Source organism: Bubalus bubalis, chromosome 18 (genome assembly GCF_019923935.1).
Source record: "Bubalus bubalis isolate 160015118507 breed Murrah chromosome 18, NDDB_SH_1, whole genome shotgun sequence".
Classification (NCBI taxonomy): domain Eukaryota; kingdom Metazoa; phylum Chordata; class Mammalia; order Artiodactyla; family Bovidae; genus Bubalus; species Bubalus bubalis.
The window spans coordinates 42,518,066-42,545,607 of NC_059174.1; the positions used below are offsets into that span (position 1 = coordinate 42,518,066).

The 27,542-nt window shown below is 38.1% G+C and overlaps 1 protein-coding gene across 4 annotated transcripts in view; it reads left to right on the forward strand.

Annotated features, from left to right (window-relative positions):
• Nucleotides 1-24,949, forward strand: part of ZNF507 (zinc finger protein 507) — a 41,630-nt gene extending 16,681 nt beyond the window's left edge. For 3 of the 4 annotated variants that reach the window (XM_006056385.4, XM_006056386.4, XM_044932169.2), the window contains 2 exons: nt 20,850-20,984; nt 21,112-24,949. In XM_006056385.4, the coding sequence (XP_006056447.3) occupies nt 20,850-20,984; nt 21,112-21,478 (502 nt within the window). In that variant the 3' untranslated portion in view covers nt 21,479-24,949. The remainder of the gene's footprint in view (nt 1-20,849; nt 20,985-21,111) is intronic. The other variant, XR_006546420.2, reaches the window with a different exon arrangement.
• The last annotated feature ends 2,593 nt before the right edge of the window (nt 24,950-27,542 follow it).

Consider the following 27,542-nt stretch of genomic DNA (forward strand, 5'->3'; position numbering starts at 1 on the left):
CCTGGCAGACTGTACCTTAAATTGCCGTTGCTTGATCCCATACTGTGGCACACTCTCTCTCACTCTCTTAATATATATATGTGGTTTTAATATAGAGAATATATGTGTACGGGTTTAAATAATCATATATGGTTTTAAATAATGAATACATACAGTGAGAATCTTCTTCCTGTTACATCAGAGAAGTCTTAGTAGGTTATTTTCCAAATTTGTTCACGCTGTACTTTTTCACTGCGTTTGACCTGAGTGCCTTAGAAAAAATGTCATGCCAACCCCTCCATGTAATTATTACCTTTCACGTAACACTTGTTTTCCAACTTTCAAATCCTGTGACTCTTCTTTTAATCTTCTTTAAATACTTCCCCTTTGTCTTCATGAGATTTGCACTCTACAGAGCATTATGGGTTACCATATTCTTTTCCAGTATGTTTCTAGGACTTTCTGTCAGAAAGCATAGCCTTCTTGATATCTGATTTAATATTGAGTTATCATAGTTTTCCTGGCTTATTTCATGTATGCTTCATTCAGTTTTGCTGCCCAGCACACTTAAGGTCAGAGTTGAGGCTTGCTTTCTCAGAGCGCGTACACTATGCATTTCTGATAGCGTGTTTCTTGGAGTACTGAAGGGCCTGGCTCATGAGGTCATCTCAGAAACCCTGTCCTCACTGCAGAAGGAAGAGAGCTATTTTCCATTCCCATGTTAGGACAGGGAAAGATGAAAGAGGTCTCATCCTGTCCCAGATCTACCAAATGTAGCAAACTTTGTTCTTTTCAGTGCTTTATTAAGGAACATTCTAAGTAAACCACATACCAGTTATGATAATTATAACATTGGCCCCCAAATTAGTTAAAGGTGCATTCAAAATTTTCAGATACTAGATTGTCTCTGGTTTAGCTTAATATTGCGGTACTAGAGTTAACTGCTGGTTTCCTTCCTATAATACCACTTTCATGAATGACTAGCTAGAGATGGAACAACAAAACACTTTGCTCGTGGTTCCTCCTGATTGTGGCTTTGAGCCCGTTTTCCCTTAGAAACATAATTCTATCAGTACTCGGGTTCCAGAACCACATGGCAAGACGGAGAGCAGGAGGAACAACATGACAGAGAGGGACATGCGTGGGCTTTGGACTGAAGCACTCAGCACGCTGCCTGTCACATAGTAGGTACTCAGTAAATGACTGATGTGCTTGTGTGCTAAGTCACTTCAGTCGTGTCCGACTCTTTGCAGCTGGATGGACTGTAGCCCTCCAGGCTCCTCTGTCCATAGGATTCTCCAGGTGAGGATACTGGAGTGGGTTGCCATGCCCTCCTCCAGGGGATCTTCTGACTCAGGGATCGAACCCACATCTCTTAGGTTTCCTGCATTGGCAGGTAGGTTTTTTACCACCAGCACCACCCGGGAAGTCCAGTGTTGGGCTCAAATGACTGATAGTTATCTGTATACTTGAGTTTTTCTCATCTATAAAATGGCTCTGGTTCTATGTATTTATTGTGTTTTGAAAATAAATATGTGGTAATATTCTTCCTTAAGTAGAAGAGTCGCCCAGATATACTACTATATGTTGATTTTTTAGTACCAATCCTATTTTAATACCCAGTCTAAAAATACCCAGTATTTCCTTAAATGTTTCAGAAGTATCTTTTATTAGAGTTATTTTGTTTATATCAGGAGGTCCAAACATTGCATTTGATGTGTTTCTTAAGTCTCTCTTTTTTAAATTTTGAAATAGACTTTATAACTTAATGCAGCATATATCCTGAAAATTATATAAATTAAAAGCATACAGCTTGATGAATGGTCACAAATTAAACCCATCATTGTAATTCCTCAGACCAAGAAATAAACCATTGCCAGTTTCTCAGCAGCACCCTATTCTTGGCCCTTCCACTCACTACCCCTGTCCCCCACCAGGTAACCACCATCTTGACTTCTAACATCATAAATTAGTTTTGCCCGTTTTTGAACTTAATATGAATGAAGTCATACAGCACATATTCTTTTACGTCTAGCTTCTTTCATTCAGCACCATTGTGTGTAATTCAGTGTAGAATTAATGTGTTCCTTTTTGTTACTGTATAGTATTCCATTTTAAGATTATGCCACAATTTATTTTTTATTTACTCTTGATGGATATTTAGATTATTGGCCAGACTTTCCCCCATTATGAATAATGCCAATATTCTTTTACATATTTTTTCATGAAATGGGTTCTTTTCCATTGGTGTATACCTAGGAGTGGAATATGGGGGTAATAGAACATGCTACTTGGAGAAGGAAATGGCAACCCACTCCAGTGTTCTTGCCTGGAAAATCCCAGGGCTGGGGGACCCTGATGGGCTGCCGTCTATGGGGTCACACAGAGTCGGACACGACTGATGCGACTTAGCAGCAGCAGCAGCAGAACATGCTACATTGAGGTGTGGTGGATATTGTCAATGGTTATCCAGAATGGTTATGCCAATTTACAGTGGCTGTACCAGTTCAGACCCTCATCCATACTTTGTTTTATCAGTCTTGAATTTTGATCCTTCTTGTAGGTACATATGTTGTGGTGGTTCTCATTTGCATTTCCTGATGATTTATGTAGTTGAGCATCTTTTCACGTGTTAACTGCGCATTTCTTTATTGGTGGTCTGCTTTTTTATGACTGATTTTGCAGCAATTCTTTATGTGTTCTGAATACAAGGGTTTTTGTTTGTTTGTTTTTTGGTCTATTATGTGAATTGCACATATCTTCTATACTTAAAGCTACTCTCAGTGGTATCTTTTGAAAAAAATTTCTAGTTTTAATGTAACCAGATGTATTAATCTTTTTCTTTGTGCTTAGGCCTTATATATCTTTATACTCTGAAACTGATGCTGATTTTTCTAAATAGTCGTGCAATTAAGGTAGATGATGAAAGGAGAGGTAAAATGTGTGCTTATAAAATAATGATCCTGATTTTCAGGGATTCACATTAACTGAGTCAAAAATTCTGTGTGCTTTTGTATTAATGACCCTGGTTTTATAATATGACACAAAAAGTAAAAGAAAAATCTCAAAAAAAAAAAAGAAAGAAAACCAGAAAGGATTTAAGCAATGGAAATGACATTTGGAATGACAGAGTTGCCTCCTATATGTGGTCAGTTATTGTAAAAAGTCTGGTCTTTATACAGCTATATTACAGATGGTAATGGCTGCAGAAGGAAATGGCAGCCCACTCCAGTATTCTTGCCTGGAGAATTCCATGGGCAGAGGAGCCTGACAGGCTGCAGTCCTTGGGGTCACAGAGAATCAGACACAACTGAGTGCCTAACACACAATAATAATAGCTAACATTTTTCATGGGCCAGGCAATGTGCTGAGTACTCAGTCTGTGTCAGCTCACTTGATCCTCATGACAGCCCCGTTCTTAGGAATGTTACTACTATTAATGTTGTATTAATAGATATGGAAAGGAGGCTAGGTAGATGAAACGATCTCCCATGATCTCCCCAGGTGGCAGAGCCAGGCCTTGAACCCTTGCTCCTGTCAGCTGTGCCACTCTGCCTGTATCTGCTTTGCCAGAGAGAACTCTTCATGAGGCATGCTGCCAAACCACCCCCAACTTCGTGGTGTAAAACAGCAGCTCTTCCATTCGACTCGGGGATTCTGCAGCTCAGGAATTCAGAAAGGGCATTATAGGGGTGGCTTGTCTCTGTTCTATGAGGTCTGGAACTCAAGCGGGAAGACCTGAAGTCTGGAGGTAACTGCGATGACAGGGGTTGCAGGCATCTGAGGGCTCCCTCACCAGTCGGACTGTCGACCAGGGCCTCAGCTGGACCTCTCAGCTGGAGCACGTACACGATTTCTCCACATGGACTTTTCCAAGTGTGCTGGTTCCACAAGTGAATACTTAGGTGAGAAGTAGATGAAAGCAGTATTACCTTTTATGACATACCCATGGAAGTCACATGTCATCACTTCTACCAACTTAGACTTCATTTTTTTTAATTTATTTATTTTTAATTGGAGGATAATTGTTTTACAATATTGTGTTGGCTTCTGCCACGCATCAACATGAATCAGCCATAGGTATTATATTAATATATGTCCAATCATTCTTGAACCTCCCTCCCTCCTTCCACCCTGTGCATGCTTACTCGCTTCAGTTGTGTCCAACTCTGTGTGACCCTATGGATTGTAGCCTGCCAGGCTTCTCTCTCCATGGGTTTATCCAGGCAAGAACACTGGAGTAGGTTGCCATGCCCTCCTCCAGGGGATCTTCCCGACCCAAGGATCGAACCCACATCTCTTATGTCTCCTGCATTGGCAGGCAGGTTCTTTACCACTGGTACCATCTGGGAAGCCTGCCTTCCACCCTACAGGTCTTAAATCTCTTTTAATCTGAAACCATGTTGAATTGTCAGTTGCATTAGCTTGGGAAAAATCTCAAGTCTTTGAAAAATTTGTTTTAAGGAAAACAGTTTAGCTTATGGTTTAATTTGGAGGGAAAAGAAATGTGTTTCGTTTAGAAGGAATGAACTGATGGACTTTGATTCTTATAGTGGCACAAAGAGTTCTTAGATTCATCACAAAATTTGAAGTGAATCTTCTCTGGGCCTTAGTTTATGTATTCCTTTAAAAGCACAGAAAACTAATTGAATGTGGTAAGACAAATCCTATTGCAAGGTTTCTACTTCAGTCTTTTCACATATGTTCAAGTCATACCTCCAGTACTGCAGGACATCTGGTTCTGCTTTCCTCTGCCTAACCCCTCAAGACAATTGTTCCTAATTAAAGCACATCTGGAGTAATGTCCAAGTAAAGCCCTAGGCCAGGGAAATAGGGTAGTTTAACCACATTCTTAGCTCTGTGGGGATTAAAGTAACTGACCTGTTAGCAATGGGAAAAAGCCTATAGAAAAATTCAGTTCGGGTTTTTAGCCAGATTCAGAAACCTTGGATTTTCTGATGTCGAATGTTTTCCATACCACTGAGCAACTCAGTTCTCAGCAGAATTAGCTGAGTGTCCTGCAAATTTAATTCAGTCTTGACATTGTCTACCCAGAGACAGCATCAGATCCCACCAGTGAAGGGCTCAGTCCCACAAGACTGCCCTCACTTCAGATGCCAGTCGCAAGTCTAGTCTGTTACCTGTGCTTCTACTGGCTGGCCATAAATCAGGTAAATAAGGTTCTTGTGACTCCCTCCTCAGGTTTGATTAATTGGCTAGAAAGGATACAGGTGTACAATCAGATGAAGAGACACAGAGGGCAAAGCCAGGAGAGGTGGAGTTTCCGTGCCTTCTCTGGGTGTGCCACTCTCCCAGCCCTTCACATGTTTACCAACCTGGGAACTCTCTGAACCATCCTTCAGTTTTTATGGAGGCTTCATTCCATAAGCACGATTGATTAAATCATTGGCCATTGATGGCTGAACTGAATCTCAGTAGTCTGTCCACTGAGACTGGAAGTTCCAACCCTCTAATCACATGGTTGGTTCCTCTGGCAGTCAGCTTCCATCCTTAGGTTACCTAGGGCAGGGATCCCCAACCTCTGAGATCTAATGCCTGATGATCTAATGTAATGATAATAGAAATAAAGTGTACAATAAATGTAATGCCCTTGAATCATCTGGAAACCATCTCCCTCATCCCCTATCCATGTAATAATTGTCTTTCATGAAACCAGTCCCTGCTGCCAAAAAAGCTGGGAACCACTGACCTAGAAACTTTCCCAAAAATCACCTCATTAACATACAGAAGATCTTTATCGCTCTATCTCTTGGGGAATTCAAGGGTTATAGGAGCTCTGTATCAAGAACTGGGATGAAGACCAAGTATATATTGTTATAAATCATGATATCACAGATTTCTGTTGATACATTAACATTCTGTTCTTTTTCTGACTCAGCAAAACGCATAGTCATGGAATTTACACCTTCATGAAAGAATACAGATAATAAAAAAGTAAAACTAGAATTTCAGAAAAGAAGTGAAGTGAATAAAACAGACAGTAATTAATAGTGGTTCATACTAATTTTTTTTTTAACTAAGAGAATTTGGTTTGCCCCATGAAATTATACAGAAAAAGCAGAGAAGGAATGAAAATAAGAAACTATTTTAGCTGATAGAAATATTTTCTTTAAAAGGGAGTAAAAATAGATTTAAGCCACCTTTACGTAACTTTGAAGTTAAGGTTCTCTTATCACATTCTTTCTCCTCTAATCAGTTAAAAATCATTTTAGTAAATGCTTACCATTTTCAGATTGTTCCTGCATTTTTTTTTTTTCATACTTAGATCTTTAAATGAATATTCACCATTATAAGTGTTCCTTCAGGATAACCTTTGTGCCAGGCTAAGGTAGGTATTCATAGAATTAGGACTTAATTGTTCAGCACATTGCTCTTGCTTTATCTCTTCTCTTCTTAAAAAAGATTTTAAGGACCTTATATTAAGGGATATTGAACAACAGCAAAATTTACAGAAATAAATCTTTATCCAGTAGAATGAGAAAGAAATTTGAAAAGTAAAAAAGGCTTCATCTGTATGCCTTGTTTACATAGGAAAGCTAATGAAAGTGATAGACCCTAGGTTACCTCATAGATTACACTGAATTGTTAGAAAAGAGCATTTCTGACCATGAATAATATTTCACAGTAAATTTTAGCTTTTCTCCAGCTCTGAGAGATACTCATCCTCGACTGAACAACAACAGTGTAAGGGACATAGATTATATAATCAGGGAAACGTTTAAATAAAGACCACATTTGCTGACCAGTTGAGTTAGAACAGAAATTGGCTTCGCAATTTTAACTAAACATCCAAAAGCAGAGACTCTGATTTCAGACAATATAGTGAACGAGATAAAATTGAACAGCTGTCCCAATGAAGATGACTAAAATGCTGGGTAAATATTTAAAACAATGTTTATGTGTATATTTTATCTATCAGGGAAACTGGGAAACTACAGAGATAAAAATCAAAGTAAAGCACATAACCTCTAAGGTAAACGATCCTGTCAGCATGAATGAATCTCAGACACATTGAGCTAAGACAAAGAAGCAAGTCACACAAGAATACATAAAGTGTGATTATATTTATATGCCCAAAAAATATGTGAATAAACAATATTTTGGGATTGCTGTTGTTCATTTGCTGAATCGTGTCTGGCTCTTTGCGACCCCATGGACTGCAGCACGCCAGGCTCCTGTCCTCCATTATCTCCTGGAGTTTGCTCAAACTCATATCCGTTGAATGAGTGATGCCATCTAACCATCTCATTCTCTGCTGCCTGCTTCTCCTTTTGTCTTCAATCTTTGCCAGCCTCAAGGTGTTTTCCAGGGAGTTGGCTCTTGGCATCAGGTGGCCGAAGTATTGGAACTTCAGCATCGGTCCTTCCAATGAAGATTCAGGGTTGATTTAGGATTGACTGGTTTGATCTCCTTGCAGTCCAGAGGACTCTCAGGAGTCTTCTCCAGCACCACAGTTCAAAGGCATCAATTCTTTGGTGCTCAGCCTTCTTTATGGTCCAACTTCACATCTGTACATAACTACTAGAAAAACCATAGCTTTGATTCTATGAACTTTTGTCAGCAAAGTGATGTTTCTGCTTTTTAATATGCTGTCTAGGATTGTCATAGCTTTTCTTCCAAGGAGCAAGCATCTTTTAATTTCATGGCTGCAGTCACCATCCACAGTGACTTTGAAGCGCAGGAAAATGCATCCGCTTTTTCCTCTTCTATTTGCCATGAAGTGATGGGACCAGATGCCATGATCTTAGTTTTTTGAATGTTGACATTCAAGCCAGGTTTTTCACTCTTCTCTTTCACGCTCATCAAGAGGCTCTTCAGTTCCTCTTTTAAAAAAAAAAAAATCTTTTTATTTTGTATTGGAGTATAGCAGAATAACAATGTTGTGAAAGTTTCAGGTGAACAGGGAAGGGACTCAGCCATATATATACATGTGTCCGTTCTCCCCCACACTGCCCTTCCATCCAGGATGCCACATAACATTGAACAGAGCTCCATGTGCTAGACAGTAGGTCCTTATTGGTTATCCATGTTAAATACAGCAGTGTGTACATGTCCATCCCAAACTCCGAAACTATCCCTTCCGTCCATCCTTCCCCCTGACAACCGTAAACTTCTGGAATTCTGTGAGTCTGATTCTGTTTTGTAAGTTCATTTGTGTCATTTCTTTTTAGATTTTAGGGATACATAAAGGTAAAACTAAGAAAGTAAACAAATCATACACAAAATTCAGAGAAGTGATGCCTCTTTTGAGGAGGAACAGGTATGAGATCTTGGAGGAACCCACAAAGAGGTCTTAAGATAAAGGTAGTCTTCTCCTTAAGCAATTATTGTGAACCCAGGGTTTATCATTTTGTAAAATTGCATGGACACTTTATACCACTCTTTTTCATTTCACAAAACAAAAAATCATTTTTCCAATTGTATATGCAAACTATTCCAAATTCTTTGGGAGAAATGGTGATAAGGAAGTGAAGTATGTAGATTTTGTGGATAATTCAGTTTCTTGTTTGAGGTTTTGATTGGGTAATACATACGTGCACAGATGAACTTTAGAATCAGCTTGTCATAGTTTCCTCTTAAAAATAATTCTGTTGCTATTTGTATTGGGATCATGGTAAGCTTCTAGAATAATTTAGAAAGAATTGACAACTTTATGCAAACAAGGTTTGGGCTCTTCCATTTTTTTCAAGTCATCTGTTGTCCTTCATAAGCATGCAGAGTTTTCTCCATTTATATTATTGTGAATATTTCTTGTTTCATATGTGCATATATCCATGCATACATATATGTATGCATTAAGTATACAGATAGTTCTCAGTTTGTGCAATAGTATGGGACCATAAAAATGATTGGCAAGCTGAAATTATGTAAAGCCATCTTAATTGTGAAAACTACAGTTGTTCTATTATTTTTTAAATTAAAAATTAAGTTCTTTTACTGTTAGTTACAGATGTATAAGGAAATGAAAAATAGTAAAATATTAACTTAGTACACTGTAGCTTAAAACTCAGAAACACTGAAAATGAGCGTTTTATTCAAGTATAGTTTGCACAGTGCTTGTGTTCTCACTGTATGCCTTACAGCACAGGGTGAGCAGTCTTTCTGTGCCCTGGCCAATGGCCATATTCCTTTCTAAGTAGGGATCAACTTTGAACATTTTATCCTTTGCTCTTTAAATGTCATGAAACATCTCCAAGAGTTTCTGTTATATGAAGTTTTTCTCTGGCGTAACTTTCCCTGGAAACAGCTTTCCTTATTTATGTCATGGAGATCCTCTGGCTGCATACCTAGAGCTGCTTCAGCAGTGGCAGCATCAGCTTTCCTCTGGTCAGCTGTTTGTTCTCTGAGTCCATTTACGTTTGTGTCTAATTTCACTTCCAGCATTACCACTTTTGGGTTTCTTGCTGTGTGTTCTTCCATTTTGTTGGCCAGTTCTCTTTTTGGATCATCAATTTTTGTAAATTGTTACATGAATTTATCACTGGGATACAAGGAGGCGACATAACTACACGCTTTGCTGTCTGTGACTGAATTAATAGAAGCAACTGACTAATCACTGATAGACTTTGAAAGAAGTGACATAAATTAGTCACTGATTATATTTTGTTTTATTGTTTTCAGAGTGGACCAAAGAGCTCCTGGTGAAGTTTGTACACAACAGTTACTCACAGTTAATAATACTTTGAAATTTGAACAGTGGTGTTAGGAGACTCATCTAACTATATGCCATAGAAACGAAAATCCATTCATGTCAGAAATATTCAGGGCAAGGACTGCCTACACACACACACTTGCTGTTAGGCTTATTCCTTTTTTTTTTTTTTTCTATTGCTCTTATAACTTGGATCCTTTCCTAGTTTTCAGTATTGTTATGTGGGGAAACTTGATGTATACAGCATGTTAGCTTTATACACTTACTGAATTATCTTATTACTTGTAATTAATTTCCTGTTGGATTGCCAGGTTCATAATTGTATTATCTGCAAATACTTTTCTCAACAATGCCTTTATGATATTTACACATATTCTTTCTGTTATCTAATTGTACTGACTAGTAACTGAAAGGAAAGTCAGATGCTATAAAGAACAATATTGCAATATTCTTGGAATGTTAGGTCCATCAATCAAGGTAAATTGGAAGTGGTCAAACAGGAGATGGGAAGAATGAACATCAACATCTTAGGAATCAGTGAAATAAATTGGACGGGAATGGGCAAATTTAATTCAGATGACCATATTATCTATTACTATGAGCAAGAATCCCTTAGAAGAAATGGAGTAGTCCTCATAGTCAACCAAAGAGTCTGAAATGAAGTACTTGGGTGCAATCTCAAAAAGGACAGAATGATCTCAGTTCGTTTCCAAGGCCGACCATTCAGTATCACAATGATCCAAGTCTATGCCCCAACCACTAATACCAAAGAAGATGAAGTTGAACAGTTCTATAAAGACCTACAAGGCCTTCTAGAACTAACACCAAAAAAAGATGTCCTTTGCATCATGGAGGACTGGAATGCAAAAGTAGGAAGTCAAGGAATACCTGGAGTAACAGGCAAGTTTGGCCTTGGAGTACAAAATGAAGCAGGCAAAAACTAACAGTTTTGCCAAGAGAACACACTGGTCATAGCAAACACTCTCTTCCAACAACACAAGAGATAACTCTACACACGAACATCACCAGATGGTCAATACTGAAATCAGATTGGTTATATTCTTTGCAGCTGAAGATGGAGAAGCTCTATACAGTCAGCAAAAACAAGACCAGGAGCTGATCAGATGATAAACTCCGTATTGCCAAATTCAGACTTAAAGAAAGTAGGGAAAACCACTTGACCATTCAGGTATAACCTAATGGTCATACAGTGGAAGTGACAAATAGATTCAAGGGATTAAATCTGATAGAGTGCCTAAAGAACTATCAACAGAGGTTCATAACATTGTACAGGAGGTGGTGGCTAAAACCATCACCAAGAAAAAGAAATGCAAGAAATCAAGATGGTTGTCTTACAAATAGCTGAGAAGAGAAGCAGAAGGCAAAGGAATAAAGGAAAGATAAACCCATCTGTATGCAGCGTTCCAAAGAATATCAAGGAGAAATAAGAAAGCCTTTTTAAGTGAACAATGCAAAGAAATAGAGGAAAACAATAGAATGGGAAAGACTAGAAATCTCTTCAAAAAAATTATAAATATCAAGGAAACATTTCTTACAAAGATGGACACAATAAAGGGCAGAAATGGTATGAACCTAAAGAAGCAGAAGAGATAAAGAAGAGGTGGCAAGAATACACAGAAGAACTGTACAAAAAAGGTCTTAATGACCCGGATAACCATGATGGTGTGATCACTCACCTAGAGCCAGACATCCTGGAGTGTGAAGTCAAGTGCGCCTTAGGAAGCATTACTACGAACAAAGCTAGTGGAGGTGATGGAATTGCAGCTAAGCTATTTTAAATCCTAAAAGATGATGCTGTTAAAGTGCTGCACTCAATATATCAGTGCTGAGATCTTCCAGATGTACAAGCTGGATTTGAAGAGGCAGAGGAACCAGAGGTCAAATTGCCAACATCTGTTGAATCATAGAAAAAGCAAGGGAATTCCAGAAAAATATCTACTTCTGCTTCATTGACTATGTGGATCACAACAAACTGTGGGAAATTCTTGAAGAGATGGGAATACCAGGCCATCTTACCTCCCTCCTGAGAAACCTGTATGCAGGTCAAGAAGTAACAGAACCGGACATGAAACAATGGACTGGTTCAAAATTGGGAAAGGAGTATGTCAAGGCTGTGTATTGTCACCCTGCTTGTTTAACTTCTATGCAGAGTACATCATGTGAAATGCCCAGCTGGATGAAGCATAAGCTAGAATCAAGATTACCGGGAGAAATATCAATAACCTCAGTTATGCAGATGACATCACACTAATGGCAAAAAACAAAGAGGAACTGAAGAGCCTCTTGATGAAGGTGAAAGAGGAAAAACTGGCTTAGAATTCAGCTTTCAAAACACTAAGATCATGGCCTCTGGTCCCATCACTTCGTGGCAAATAGAAGGGGAAAAGATGAAAACAGTGACAGACTATTTTCTTGGGCTCCAGAATCACTGCGGACAGTGACTGCAGCCATAAAATTAAAAGACACTTGGTGCTTAGAAGAAAAACTATGACAAACCTAAACAACATATTGAAAAGTAGAGACGTCACTTTGCCGACCAGAGTCTGTATAGGCAGAGCTATGGTTTCTCCAGTAGTCATATACAGATGTAAGAGTTGCACTATAAAGAAGGCTGAGTGCCAAACAGTTGATGCTTTCCAACTGTGGTGCTGGAGAAGATTATAGAGTTCCCTTGGACAGCAAGGAGATCAAACCAGTCAATCCTAAAGAAAACCAACACTGAGTATTCCATTGGAAGGACTGATGCTGAAGCTGAATCTCCAATACTTTGGCCACCTGATGCGAAGAACTGACCCATTGGAAAAAACCCTGATGCTGAGAAACATTGAAGGCAAGAGGAGAAGGGGCCAACGGAGAATGAGATGGTTGGATGGCATCATCGACTCAATGGACATGAGTTTGAGCAAACTCCTGGAGATTGTGACGGACAGGGAAACCTGGCGTGCTGCAGTCCATGGGGTCGCAGAGAGTCAGACATGACTGAGTGACCGAACAACAGCAACAAAGTACCTCCACAATTCTAAATAACAGTGGGGATAGTGACCATCCTTACTTTGTTCTTGGGCTTAATGGGAAAGTTTCTGATGTTTCTGCTTTAAGCTTTATGCTAGTTTTGGGGGTTTAGGTAGATATATTTTTTCATGTTGAAGCATTATTTGCCTAGCATATTTTGGTGAGAAATTTTATTGAGAGTTAATTGGGTTCAGGTGTTATCAGCCTGATTCAAGTGCCTCCTAAACTGTGGTAGGGAACACAACTGTACCCATCAAGTTATGTTTGAAAAAGAATAGAAATGGAAAAAAGTAACCCTGAATCTGATAAAACCTCTACATCAGTAGTTCCCAGATGAGACATTTGGCAGTGTCTGGAGATACTGTTGGTTGTCACAAGAGGAAGAGAAGATGCTAGCAGCACCTAGTGGGTAGAGGAAAGCGATGCTGCTGAAACCATCCCGCAATGCTCAGAGCAGCCTCCGCAATCAAGAATTGTCTAGCCAAAATGTCAAGTGCAAAGGTTTAGAAACTTCTAGATCTCTCACTACCGCTTACAAAAAAAAAAAAAAAAGATGTGGGGAATATAGAAACGTGACACTAACAGAAAGTAATCAGTACAGCTTGTGAAATGTTCTGGGAGGCAGATGACCTGGAGCCTTCAACATACGAATGGCATGAGAGGGATGGGGAAAAGAAAGAATTATTACATATTAAAAGAGTTCAAGATGTATGCCAACCAAATGCAATATAGTACTATATATACCATTTCACATGCGCGACTTGAGCATCTCAGATTTCGATATCTATGGGAGGGAGAACCAGTTCCTGCATATACCCAGGGATAACTGTATAGATCTTATTTGGGTTCTCATTCAAATAAACCATTTCTGCAGAAATCAGGGAAATTTGAGGGAATACATGAAACGAGATGAGCAAAATGCCAGTAATTACTGCAGTTGAGAAATGGAGATTCATTATACTTTCCTACTTTAGTTTTTGCTTCAGTTGTCCATTATAAAAATTTTTCTTAAGATGGATATTGAATTTCTTTGGATTAACTTTCAGTAACATCAGTGAAAATGACTTGTCTCTTATTGATCTTTTCAAATAATGATTTATTATAATATATTTCCTAATATTCTCTGTGTTCCTAAAATAAGCCTCCCATGAAGAACATGGCAATGCCTGCTAAGTCGCTTCAGTTGTGTCCGATTCTTGAGAGACCCTATGGACTGTAGCCCTCCAGTCTGCTCTGTCCATGGGATTCTCTAGGCAAGAATACTGAAGTGGGTTGCCATGCCCTCCTCCAGAGGATCTTCCCTACCCAGGGATTGAACCTGCGTCTCGTATGTCTCCTGCATTGGAAGGCAGGTTCTTTACCACTAGCGCCACCAGGGAAGCCCTTCACCTTTTTATAAAAGTTTTTTTTTTTCTTTAAAGCCTTTATAAAAAGGCTTTCAAAGTCTTTTTATAAAATTAGAATAATATTGATACTAAAATTTGGCAAGGGCAACAGAAGACTATACACCAATCTCAATTAGGACTATCAATGCAGGTATACTGAATAAAATGCTATAAAACAGACTTGTATAGTAGATTAAAAGAATAATATTATTCTAATAATGCCATATATATATGTATATTCTTTTTATAAAAGCTTTTCATATTTTAAAAAACTTTTATATGAAGGTCTCTGGAACTTTAAACGTACAAGCTAAGTTAAATACGAAGAAGCTGGCTAGTCTATTGATTTTAGTCACTGGAATAGTAGGCCTTTAGGGAAAAAATTAATATCTTATCATTTCTGCTTTATTGGCTGTGCGAAAGCCTTTGACTGTGTGGATCACAATAAACTGTGGGAAATTCTGAAATAGAGGGGCATACCAGACCACCTGACCTGCCTCTTGAGAAACCTGTATGCAGGTCAGGAAGCAACAGTTAGAACTGGCCATGGAACAACAGACTGGTTCCAAATAGGAAAAGGAGTACGTCAAGGCTGTATATTGTCACCCTGCTTATTTAACTTATATGCAGAATACATCATGAGAAACGCTGGGCTGAAGGAAGCACAAGCTGGAATTAAGATTGCCAGGAGAAATACCAATAACCTCAGATATGCAGATGACACCACCCTTAGGGCAGAAAGTGAAGAAGAACTAAAGAGCCTCTTGATTAAAGTGAAAGAGGAGAGTGAAAAGCTCTCCTTAAGCTCAACATTCAGAAAACTTAAGATTATGGTATCTGGTCCCATCACTTCATGGCAAATAGATGGGGAAACAGTGGCTGACTTTATTTTTCTGGGCTCCAAAATCACTGCAGATGGTGATTGCAGCCATGAAATTAAAAGACGCTTACTCCTTGGAAGGAAAGTTAGACCAACCTAGACAGCATATTGAAAAGCAGAGACATTACTTTGTCAATAAAGGTCTGTCTAGTTAAAGCTGTGGTTTTTCCAGTAGTCATGTATGGATGTGAGAGTTGGACTGTGAAGAAAGCTGAGCGCTGAAGAATTGATGCTTTTGAACTATGGTGTTGGAGAAGACTCTTGAGAGTCCCTTGGACTGCAAGGAGAACCAACCAGTCCATCCTAAAGGATATCAGTCCTGGGTGTTCATTGAAAGGACTGATGTTGAAACTGAAATTACAGTACTTTGGCCACCTGATTCGAAGAACTGACTCATTTGAAAAGACCCTGCTGCTGGGAAAGATTGAGGGCAGGAGGAGAAGGGGACGACAGAGGATGAGATGGTTGGATGGCATCACCGACTCAATGGACATGGGTTTGGGTGGACTCCGGGAGTTGGTGATGGACAGGGAGGCCTGGCGTGCTGTGGTTCATGGGGTTGCAAAGAGTCGGACACGACCAAGCGACTGAACTAAACTGATGCCCCCTGCAGTGGAAATGCAGAGTGTCAACCACTGGACCATCAGGGAAGCCCCACTATCAGCTTTTTTTTAATAGGTTAATTTTTAGAGGCAGTTTCGGTTCACTGCAGTATCAAGCAGAAGCACAAAGATTTCCCATATACTCTGTGCCCCACACATTCATAGCTTCCCCCATTATCAGCATCCCCCACCAGAGTAGTACATTTATGAGAATTGATGAGCCCATATTGACGCATCATTGTAATCCTGTCTGTAGTTTATATTTGGGTTCACTCTTGATACTGCACACTCTGTGTATTTGAGCAAATGTATAATGACATGTATCTACCATTACAGTATCATACAGAGTAGTTTCACTGCCCTAAAAAAATCGGCTGAATCCCACCTATCTATTCCCCCTCAGTGACTCAGACCTTGGTGACTGCTTATCTTTTATTGATTCCATGGCTGTGGGTGGCACACTCCCAGCTTTGTCCTTCTTCCACATTGTGTTGGCTCTCCTGGATCTTTTGCCTTCCATGTAAACTTTAGAGTCAGTTTGTCAGTATCCACAAAATAACTTGCTGGGGTTTTTATTGGAGTAATATTGAATCTGTAGATCAAGTTGGGAAGAACTAACATCTTGACAGTATTGAGTCTTCCTATCCATGAATATAGATACTCTCTACATTTATAACTCTTTGATTTATCAGAGTTTTGTAGTTTTGTTCATAAAGGCAGACCTTGTACATATTTTGTTAGTTTCATACCTAAGCATTTTGTTTTCAGTACTGCTAAGGTAAGTGGGATTAAATGTTCTTAATTTCAAATGCTGCTTGTTTATGGCTGGAATATAGGAAAGCAATTGACTTTTTATATATATTAACCTTGTTTCCTGCAATCTTGATATAATTACTTACTAGTTCTAGGAGTTTTTTGGCATGTGCTTTAAGATTTTCTGTGTAGGCAATCATGACACATGAACAAACTGTATACATGTATACACACACACACATGTATTGCATAACTAGGACTTCAGTTATGATGCTGAACAGGCATGGTGAGATAAGACATCTGTGCTTTGTTCTTAAACTTACCGGGAAAGCTTTTAGTTTCTTATTAAGTATGATGTTACCTATAGGCTTACTCTAGATATTCTTTATGCGTTTGATGTGTGTCTTTATAAAGAGAGTTTCTTATAGACAACATATAATTGGGGCTTGTTTTTGATCCAGCCTGACAATCTCTGTCTTTTTCTGTATTTTTAGTTGTGCTGGGTCTTCGCTGGGCTCTGCACTGGGACTGCATGTGGGCTTTCTCTAGTTGCACCAAGTTGAAGCTACTCTTCATTGTGTTGTGTAGGCTTCTCATTGCAGTGGAGTCTCTTCACAGAACAGGGATTGAACCCTTGTCCTCTGCATTGGCAGGCGATTCTTATCCCCTGAGCCACTAGAATGGAGAAGGCAGTGGCACCCCACTCCAGTACTCTTGCCTGGAAAATCCCATGGTCAAAGAAGCCTGGTAGGCTGCAGTCCATGGGGTCGCTGAGGGTTGGACACGACTGAGCGACTTCACTTTCACTTTTCACTTTCCTGCATTGGAGAAGGAAATGGCAACCCATTCCAGTGTTCTTGCCTGGAGAATCCCAGGGACGGGGGAGCCTGGTGGGCTGCCGTTTATGGGGTCGCACAAAGTTGGACACAACTGAAGTGACTTAGCAGAGCCACTAGGAAAGTCCCAATCTCCAGTTTTTAATTGGTGTATTTAGACCATTGACATTTAAATGATGATTGATAATAGTTGAATTCATAGTTGCATATTTGTTACCGTTTTCTATTTGCTGTGCTTGTTCTATTTTTTTCTTTTATTCTTTTTCTGCCTTTTGTGGTTTTCATTGAGCATGTTATATGATTCCATTTTCTCTCCTTTCTTAGCATATCAGTTGTACTTAATTTTTTTTACTTTTCATTAATGGATTCCTAGGGTTTGGCATACACATTTACAGCTAATCCAAATCCACCTTCAAGTAACATTACTGGCTTCATGGGTATCCCAGGTACATTATAATAAAGTAACCTAATTCTTCTGTTCCATTATCTGCATTACTTCTTTCATTTCACTTATATATAAAGTGTGTGTGTGTGTGTGTGTGTGCACGTGCGCGCACGCACGTGGTGCACACATACATAAGCATACATAATCGAATATATTGTTGCTATTATTATTTTAAACAGTTATCTCTTAGATCAGTTAAAATTAAAAACTTTTATTTTACCCTCTCTTACACCTTATCTGGGACTTCCCTGGTGGCTCAGTGGTAAAGAATCCTCCTCCCTATGCAGGAAACACTGGTTTGATCCCTGGATCAGGAAGATCCCCAGGAGGAAGCAATGGCAACCCCCTCCAGTATTCTTGCCTAGGGAATTTCATGGACAGAGGAGCCTGGCACGGCGTGGCAAACATTCAGACTCAACTTAGCAACTGAACAGCAGCAGCAGCATGATGTTTTTCCTTTCTTTGTGTAGATCCACATTTCTGAACTTGATCATTTTCCTTCTTTCTAAAGAACTTCTTGAACCTTTCTTGCAAGACAGATTTACCAGCAACAGATTACTTCAACTTTGTTTGTTGGAGAAAGTCTTTATTTCTGTTCAGTTTTGAAGAGTAAGTTTGCTGGTACAGAACTCTACGTTGGTTGATTTTTCTCTCAACACTTTGAATAGTTCACTCTACTTTCTTGCATTGTTTCTGAGAAGTTTCATTCTTCTTTGCTTATGTTTCCCTCTGGCTCCTTTTTTCTTTTTCTTTTATTTTCTGTAGTTCAAAACTGATGGGCTTACGTGTAGTCTTTCTGCCATTTATCCTGTTTGGTGTTCTCTGAGAGGCTTGTATCTGTGGTTTGATATCTGATGTTAATTTAGGGAACTTCTCAGTCATTACTGTTTAAAATAAATTCCTTCTGTTCTTTCTCTCTTCTCGTATTCCCATTACACATTGATTACACCTTTTGTAGTTGTATATTCTGTTTTTTCCAGTCCTTTTATTTATTTATTTTTTGCTTTTTGGTTTGGAGGTTTCTATCAGTTGTGATAGCCTCAGGCTCAGAGATTCTTTCCTCAGGTGTATCCAGTGCACTAATAAGCCCATTATAGGACTCCGCATTTCTGTTACCTATTTTTTTTATCTCATTTTATAGGGTTCTGACCTCTTTGATTTCCCTCTGGTTCTTTTTGGAATTTCCGTCTCTCGTCTTTGTTACTCATCTGTTTTCCCATGCTGTGTATTTTATTCATTGGCGCTCTTAGAATTATTCATCATAGTTGTTTTAAATCAGCGGTCTAATAATTCCAGCATCCTGCTATATCTGACTCTTGTTCATGTGCTTGCTCTGTCTCTTCAACTTTGGTTTTTGCCTTTTAGTATGTCTTATAATTTTTTCGTGATAATCAGGCATGATATACTGGGTAAAAGGCTCTGCTGTCAGTAGGAATGTGATGGTTAAAAGTAAAGGGAGGGAAAATGTTCTGTAATCCATGCCTAGGTCTCAGTTTTTTAGTGAGCCTGTGCCTCTGGGCTGTGAACTGTGCTTCTCAGCCCCCTCCCTCCCCAGCCCCTGGTTGACAAGATAGCTGGAATGTCCTGGAGTTGAGTATTTCTTTCCCTCAGGTCAGTTATGCTCTGATAAAACTCCAGTAGGTTAGGCTCTGGTTAAATAATTTATCCTGAGAGCAGACCTTGTTAAGAACAGAATGTTCTGGCATGTCTCAAAGTGGTCCTTTTACCCCTCTGCTGACTGTCTTGTTGTTGTGGTGAAGAGTTCAGATAAGTTACCTGATTTGTAATTGTAGATTGGTAATTAAGTATTTAATAAAAATGACTTTTTAAAAGTATGTTTACAGTTTCCTAAAAAGATAAAAATTCTGCTCTTAAGTATTTACACAAATGATGAAAACTAATATTCACAGAAAACCCTGCACATGAATGTTTAATAAAAGCTTTTTTCATAATTGACAAAACTTGGGAGCAACTAGATGTCTTTATTTTATCATAACGTACCTGAGCTATCCATGAAGCCAGTATAGTGTTACTTGAAGGTGGATTTGGGTTAGCTGTAAATGTATTTGCCAAACACTAGGGAAACCAATAATATAAAGTAAAAAAATAAGTATAACTGACATGTTAAGAAAGGAGAAAAATTGAATCATATAGTATGCTGAGTGAAAACCACAAAAGGCAGAAAAAGAGTAGAAGAAAATAATAGAAGAACAACAAATAGAAAACAGTAACAAATGTGGTAGCTTGGTGGAATATTATTCAGCGATGGAGAGAGGGGCCTCTCAAGCTCTGAAAAGACATGGAAGAACTTACATGCAAATGGCTAAGGGAGAGAAACCAGTCTGAAGAGGCTGTATACAGTATGATTCCAAATGTGCAACATGCTAGAAAAGGCAGAACTGTGGAGACAATAAAAGGATTGGTGACTGCCAGTGGTTAGGGCAGGAGGGATAAGTAGGCGGAGTGCCAGAAGGTGTTTAAGGTTGGGAAGTTATTCAGCGTGATGTTATGATGGATTCATGGCATTATGCATTTATCAAAATACATAGAACTGTACAACATAGTGAACCCTAATATAAACTGTAGACACTAGTTAATAATAATGTATCAATAATGGTTCATCAGTTGTAGCGAATATTCCATACTGATGCTAGATGTCAGTGATAGGAAGAACTGGGCACAGAAGGAAAAGAGGAGTTTATTCAGTTCAGATTTTACTGAATGTGCCCAATTATGTGAAACAATTGTTATTTGGACTAGAAACTTTAAGATAAGTATCTGTTTTACTTATGAAATCTACATTGTTGAAGCATTTCAGGACTACTACTTACATTTCCTGTGAATTTATAAGTAAGCACAGAGTTAATGTTGAATTGTTTAATTCCTTTTTGCTTTCTTAAGAAATAAAGTGGTATAGAGAATTGATTTTGTGTATTTGTCCATGTGTGTGGTTAAATAATTTAGTGCAAAGATTTAGCATGTTAGTATATTAGAAATCTTTCCAAGTACTTAATAGCTAAAGTAATTTGGGAAGTTTGTGTCCTGACTCTTATCATTTCTTTATAATGTAAAATACTTTTATTTCATTGATTCTGAGAGATCCGCAGTAGGACATTTTAGCCTCTGATATCAATATGTCTCTTATAATCAGTGGCATCTTAGATTCAGTGAAATGTGATACCTAGTAAGTCCTTAGGAGAACAAATTTAATAGTTGTTACGAAATCGTGGGGTCATCTGATTTCCTTCTTCTCGGTTTTTCAGATGCTCGTTGTGTGGGTATGTGTGCAGCCATCCTCCTTCTTTGAAGTCTCACATGTGGAAGCATGCCAGTGACCAAAATTACAACTACGAACAAGTGAACAAGGCTATTAATGATGCAATTTCACAAAGTGGCAGGTATTTGATCTTACTATTATATATAAATAAATTACTGTTACATATCTATATATTTTCTGTAAAGTTAGAGTTAAATCTACTAGCCTGCATTATAACCAACTCAGTATTTGATGTGTTTTGTTTTAAGGATTCGGGGGAAATCCTCTGGAAAGACAGTATTAAACAGTGAAGAAAGAGCCGATTCTCTCACTTCTGGAAGTTCAGAAAATTTGGTGTCATCCTCAGAGCTGATTCCCCAGGCTCCCAATGAAGTCAGAGGTCCCAGCGAGAATGAGAAGCTAAGCCCTGCAAGTAATACCTCATGCAGTTTAGAAAAAAACTCCAGTCTGGCCCCTCCTGGCGTGGAGTATTGCGTTTTACTCTTCTGTTGTTGTATATGTGGTTTTGAATCTACCAGCAAAGAGAATCTCTTGGATCATATGAAAGAGCATGAGGGTGAAATTGTCAACATCATCCTGAATAAGGACCACAACACAACTCTAAACACAAATTAGATGGAATTGTTATCCAAAGAGGAAACCAGCCGAGGAAGACTCCTTTAAACTGCAGTCTGCCCTTCGTGCTGTCCAGCAACTTACTAGACACAGAGGAAATAGTTGGTGTGATTCTTGAGGAAATGACAGATGGTACTTTGGAACCAAATTTGTAATGTAATAAAAAATTCCAAATAGATAAGGGGTAATAATATTTAAGCATTTGAGTGAGAGGAAGTGGGTTGAGGAGGCAGCAAAGATATAACCTTACAATAACCTTCTGTTACCTCTTAGTTTGAGTGTATTTATTATTAAAAGCTTACTCTAGTGTAGAAATGCAAGCAAAAGAGTTAAGAAGGGGCTTTTCAGGAACTGTTCCAAAACGTACTGTTAACTAAAGTGTCACAGTCTTAAGCAGACCTTAGTTTTCTTTATTCTCAATTTTGACATGAATGACAGGCCTCTTGTGAGAAATGGGAGGCAAGTGTCTGAGGGTTTGTGGTATCAACAAGAAAAAAAGATTATTACAGGGCTTTGAGATGATTAAATCTTTCGCCAGATTGATAGGAATAAATCTACACTCAACCTGAGATGTATTATTAATACTTTACTCTTTAGAAAGAAAAGAGATCTCTAAATCCAAATCTAGATTATAAGGAATCATTTACAAAGTAAATTATTGTCGTAAATTTACAGTGAATGTCTTGTGAGCAAAAGAGGAGAAAGGTGAATTCCTACCAACCTCAAATCAAAACTCAAGGTTCATAAAAATGGTGACTAGTGGAGCACAGTGCACTTCTCAGAGATTCTTTTCAGAGTGTGGATAGAAACCCCAGTTTCCTCACTAGTTACCTAGGCCTTCTAATCCGCTCTTCTAAACTAGACCAAGCTTGCTGTCTAAAAAAGTCTGTTAAAACAACGAAGTAGGCAACTGCGTCTAGCCATGAGACCTTGGAAATAGTTTAAACTGTTAAATAAAAATCATTTAGGGGAAGTGGGATGAAATTCAGAAGCCCCTTCAAATGAGTACTACTATTGAGATTTTATTTCCTTTAGTTTTTTATTTAGTTACACTTAGCATATGAAGTATAACCAAATGTGGCTAAAATATAGTAAAAAAAATCCAAGTTTTTCTAAAACTTTTAATAACAAAAAACATTTGGGTTTCTCCTATCCAGGAAATTGCATTTTTTTTTTGGTGTGCAATAGGACAACATGGGAAGCCAGTGAAAACTCGCCATCAGATAGATGAAATCTTCTCGTTAACTACACATTTTGTATTAGAGCATATTTCAAAGGGTAAAGAGAACAGTTGTTGGTTTGCTCTTGTAGCCCTGATCATTGTGTGTGCATTGTTGTGCTGATGTCAGTTCTGCCTACAAATCAGAAAGCGGCGGTGCACCATGCACTGCGCCATCTCCATGGTGCTCTTTCTGAACCTGACTCTTCATCCTCTGGAGCTAAGGCTGTGACTCTCATAAGCTTAGAAAACAGTGAAACGGAATTTTTTGAGTAGGATACTCAATGGACACATTTTAGGAAAGAATTCTCTTCCCAAAGTCCAGGTTTGAGTCGAATGAATTAACATTTTTCAGATAGCCTTAGGGAACTACTTAAGCAGGGCCGGGCACTTGAAATATTGTCTGATTATTTTTTTTTTTTTTAATTTCATTTGATGGTGATATTTGAACAAACAGAATTGATTGTAACTTTGCAGCTCTTTAATTTAGGTAGCTTTAATTTATTTGTGAAAGTTAATCCATTTCTGATATCTGGTTTTTAAAAGAGAAGATGAATTTGTATATACTAAACTGTATTACTCAAGACCCCATACAGTCGCTTTTCTCATTTTCTCCTGTTTTCAGGATTAAAACACAGTGAAATTTTATTTCAGATTCAAATGATACATTTTAAATGGTTCCATTATTATATTGTTTTCACTCATATTTTTCATTACTGGTGGCTCTGGCTCAGTGTTTCTTTATAAAAATCTGTTATTCTGAAAACTGACAACCTTAGAAGAATTTTTTTGTTTCATAAATTTTCCTTGGCTTTAATTTTACATAATCATTTGGAAAATATTAATAACTAAATAACATTCCCAAAATTTCAACAATGAATTTTTGAATTAACTTGCTTCATTTCCTTAAACCACTTCCATTGGTTGTTAAATTTTCCATTTGGAATCACAAATTTAAATTTTCCCTAGCTCATGGGAAAAAAATTAACCCAGAAGTTCAAAAGTCTTTAAATATTCATCTGACTCTAGCCTAAAATATCTCCAAAAGCTTTCTCCTGGCCTGTAGGAGGAACCATACACCAAAAATGTTCTGTACTTGCCCATAATGGTTTTGTGACAAGCCTTAAGTTAACTGTCTCCACCAAGAACAATTGAGTATTTCTAAAAGTACTGATGAAGACTAAATATGCAATTTTAATTCTAGAAGAGATAGGTATTAAAATAATCAGCAGGAATTCTCTTTATATAGGAGTAACATTTACTGGTACTCGATCTTTTGTTATAGAAAACTCAGTGTCTGTTTTCCATGCTGAACACTTAAATTCTAAGATTTGATAGTGAGCATAGTTTTTAAAACAAACTTACTGGATAAGGCAAAGGTGGGGAGGGGGAAGATGATGCATTCTGATCATTATAAATAATATTTTGTCAGGGCTCTATCATTTTCTCTTTCTCTAGTAATCCAGAATATGGTTGGTGTCCCCAGTGTTCTAACAGTACCATGCCTGTATTCCAGTTGACCTGTAGACTTCAAGCCCTGAGTCCAACCAGCACAGTGTAGTGACACTGACTGAAGCCTTTATTCTAGATCTTTGGTCTGTTCCAGGTAGCTATCAGTGGCTTTGCTACTATTTCTTTTTTTTTTTTGTCTCTTCTCACAAAGCGAGCCGTGGGCACCTACGTTTACATTGTATCTTCCTGCAATGTACTTGGCTTGACAGAGACAAGCAGGCTTCTCTATTGAGACTTACTATATTTTTAGTTTTCATAGACACTTATTTAATCTTTTTTTTATTGTACAGCAAGGTGCTCTAAGTAATATTCTATAAAATATATTTAATAGAAATTTGAGTTTGATATTCATGGACATGAATACATGTATTTTTTTAAGAAATAAGTATTGTGTAACACTACGGCATTGCTTCTATAGCCAAAGTCTGAAAATTTCCGAAACACTGACATGTAAAGACTACAGTTAATTCTGACACTGTATCTTATTAAAATAGGATGATTTGCATTTTGTAAAATTATCCTGCACATCAAGCTGCATGCCTTAACGCCTAAAACTCTAGGATTGTGTTCATGGTAGAACAGTTTATCTGTTCAATAAACAGTGAAGCAAGGTCTTAGCGCTTCTTTAACTACCTTTGGAAATACTGTACAATGTTAGAATAATTTATTTTGCTTTACAGGAGTTTGTCATGTATTGACTTTAATATTGTATTTTGGTAATAAATTTTTTGTTAAAAACACTTGCCTCTAAGTTTTATTAACAAAAAGTTACGTCCATTCTTAATTTGGAAATGTTGATTTAATCACTTAGAAATTTGGGCTTAAATAATGAAGAACTTCCCCAGGCTTAAAATAAGGGTTATGATTGCCTCTTAGTAACATGTTAAACTATTGGTGACTGGCATTATACTGTGTTGGACAGAGGTAACTGAAAAAGCATTTAGATTGTTTTAATCTTTTTAAAAATTCAATTTAATTTTCGAGGCTTTTTTTTCCTTGCTACACAGCTGTCTTTCACATCCATATATGCTTTAAATTCTGATGCAGTCTAAGTGCTAAAGACTGGCTGTCTTAAGGGCAGTTACATTTTGCATGTGCATTATGCATTGCACTGGCAGTGGAGCTGGTCTGACTGTATCATTGGTCTGGTTACATTTTCCTAGAATCACGGGCTACCTCAACTGCTAGTGTCCGAGGCCACATATTTCTTCCCAAAAGCTTTAATCCCTTGTCCTGTCTCCCAGAGGCAGCATAATTATATCCCCTATCTTTTCAAGAGCCAAATCCCAACACTGTTGCCAACCTCCAGACAGCTGTAGAAATCCCAGCACAGAAGATCCAGAACATACGGTGCAGTTTGGTAGCCGCCAGCCACATGTGGCTGCTGAGCACTTGTAATGACGAGGATGCTAAGTGTACAATATGCAACAGCTCTGAAGACGTATTTTTTTAAATGTATCTCATTGATAGCTTTTTATATTGATTACTTGTTGAAATGATGTTTGGGATATTTTGGATTAAATAAAATATTAAAGTGAATTTCACCTGCTTATTTTTTTGTGTAGCTGCTGTAAAATTTTAAATTGTGTATGTGGCTCACATTGTATTTCTGTGGTGATTTATTTAGAAGAGGGTTAGTAAACTGACAGCTCTTGCTTGGAATCTGGCCTGACACCCATACTTGTAAAAATAAAGTTTTATTGGGACACAGCCATACCCAGTCATTTGCATATTGTATACGGCTAATTTTGAGGTACAGCAGCAGCACTAAATAGTTGTTAGAAAATACATGCACCATGAAACCCAGCTTACGATCTGTTTAATAGTAAATCATTTGGCAGAGTTTGCTGACCTCTGACATAGAACTGTGGTATGATCTGTGCTTTAAAGCTCTGAAAAAGAAAAAAGCCTTCTTATAAAGAAAACTTTATTAGATAGCAGTATTTTATAACGATATTATCTCTCCCTCTGTAATATTTATAGTCTTCTACAGCCCTACCCATACTTTACAACTTCAACCTAAGTGTTTCGTCATCCCTACTTAAAGCCAAACATCATTTGTTTAAAATAACATAATTAAACAATAATGCCATTTTTAAAAGTACCCTGTTCCTCCTGACAACCTTATGGTGCTGATGTACCCTCCCTACTTCACCCCTTCAGTGGTGTAACTGGTGAGCGTTAACTGTGGCAGCTAATCCACTCAACCGTGGTGACCAGTTGACTTGCGTAATCCAGGATATAAAGAGCCTCAGATACACTTCTTTATAATGAATAGCTTCTCTGAGCCTAGAACCAGATTCAGGTCGGGCATGGTTGTGGTTGGCTTTGATGTAGAACTGTTGATTAAACTGGCAGACCTAAGAAAAAGTCACAGCATTCACCTACACAGAGTCTTCTGTATCAAGGAGCAAAGATGTAAAATAAACATTCTCGGCCCTGTAAATTCTTAGAGACGTTTCTGTTTTTAATTGGTGCCACACAATAGATAGTATGTTTTGATTTATAGCTTAGAATCCAAATGACAAAGATGCTTAAACCATTTCCAGAGTCCTACATGTGCAGCAGAATCCAGTGTGTATGCTGTGCTGGGGAACTGTAGACCTCATTTTTCTGGTGATTTATTAATATACTGTATCCAGTTTCCTCAGTTGAACCATAAAGTGCTATGACATTGATTTTTATCTCTTATTTTCCAGTATGAGTAAGTCCTGTTTAAATTGTTTGCCTTAAAAAAAGTTGATTATAGTAGATCATCCTTTGAATTAAAGTTTAATTTTAGGCATCTAATATAAATTCTTACCATTATAGAAAAAAACCATCAGACGTTGGTACTGTTTTGCTTCCTAACTCAACTACATTTACGCCAGTTGTGTCACTTAATCCAGACAGTAAAGGAACCATTTGGGACAGTAGCAAACCTGAATGTAAGACATATACCCTCACGGCAATTCAGAGGCACACGGGGCCGTTGTTTGAAAAGGACAAGACAGGTGGGTGGGTTTTTATTTGTTCTTTAACCACGCAGTCAGATCCAACTATTTCCATCTTCCTAATTTTTCAGCTTTGTCGTCGTTTAGTTGCTAAGTTGTGTCCAGCTGTTGTGACTCCATGGACTGTAGCCCACCAAGCTCCTCTGTCCATGGGATTTCCCAGGCAAGAAGACTGGAGTGGGTTACCATTTCTTCCTCCACAGGATCTTCCTGACCCAAGGATCAAACCCGGGTTTTCTGCATTGCAAGCAGACTCTTTACTGACTGGACCACAAGGTAAGCCCCAATTTCTCAGCTTTATCCTCTTAAAAATTAAAAGAATAATTATGCATGTCATTGC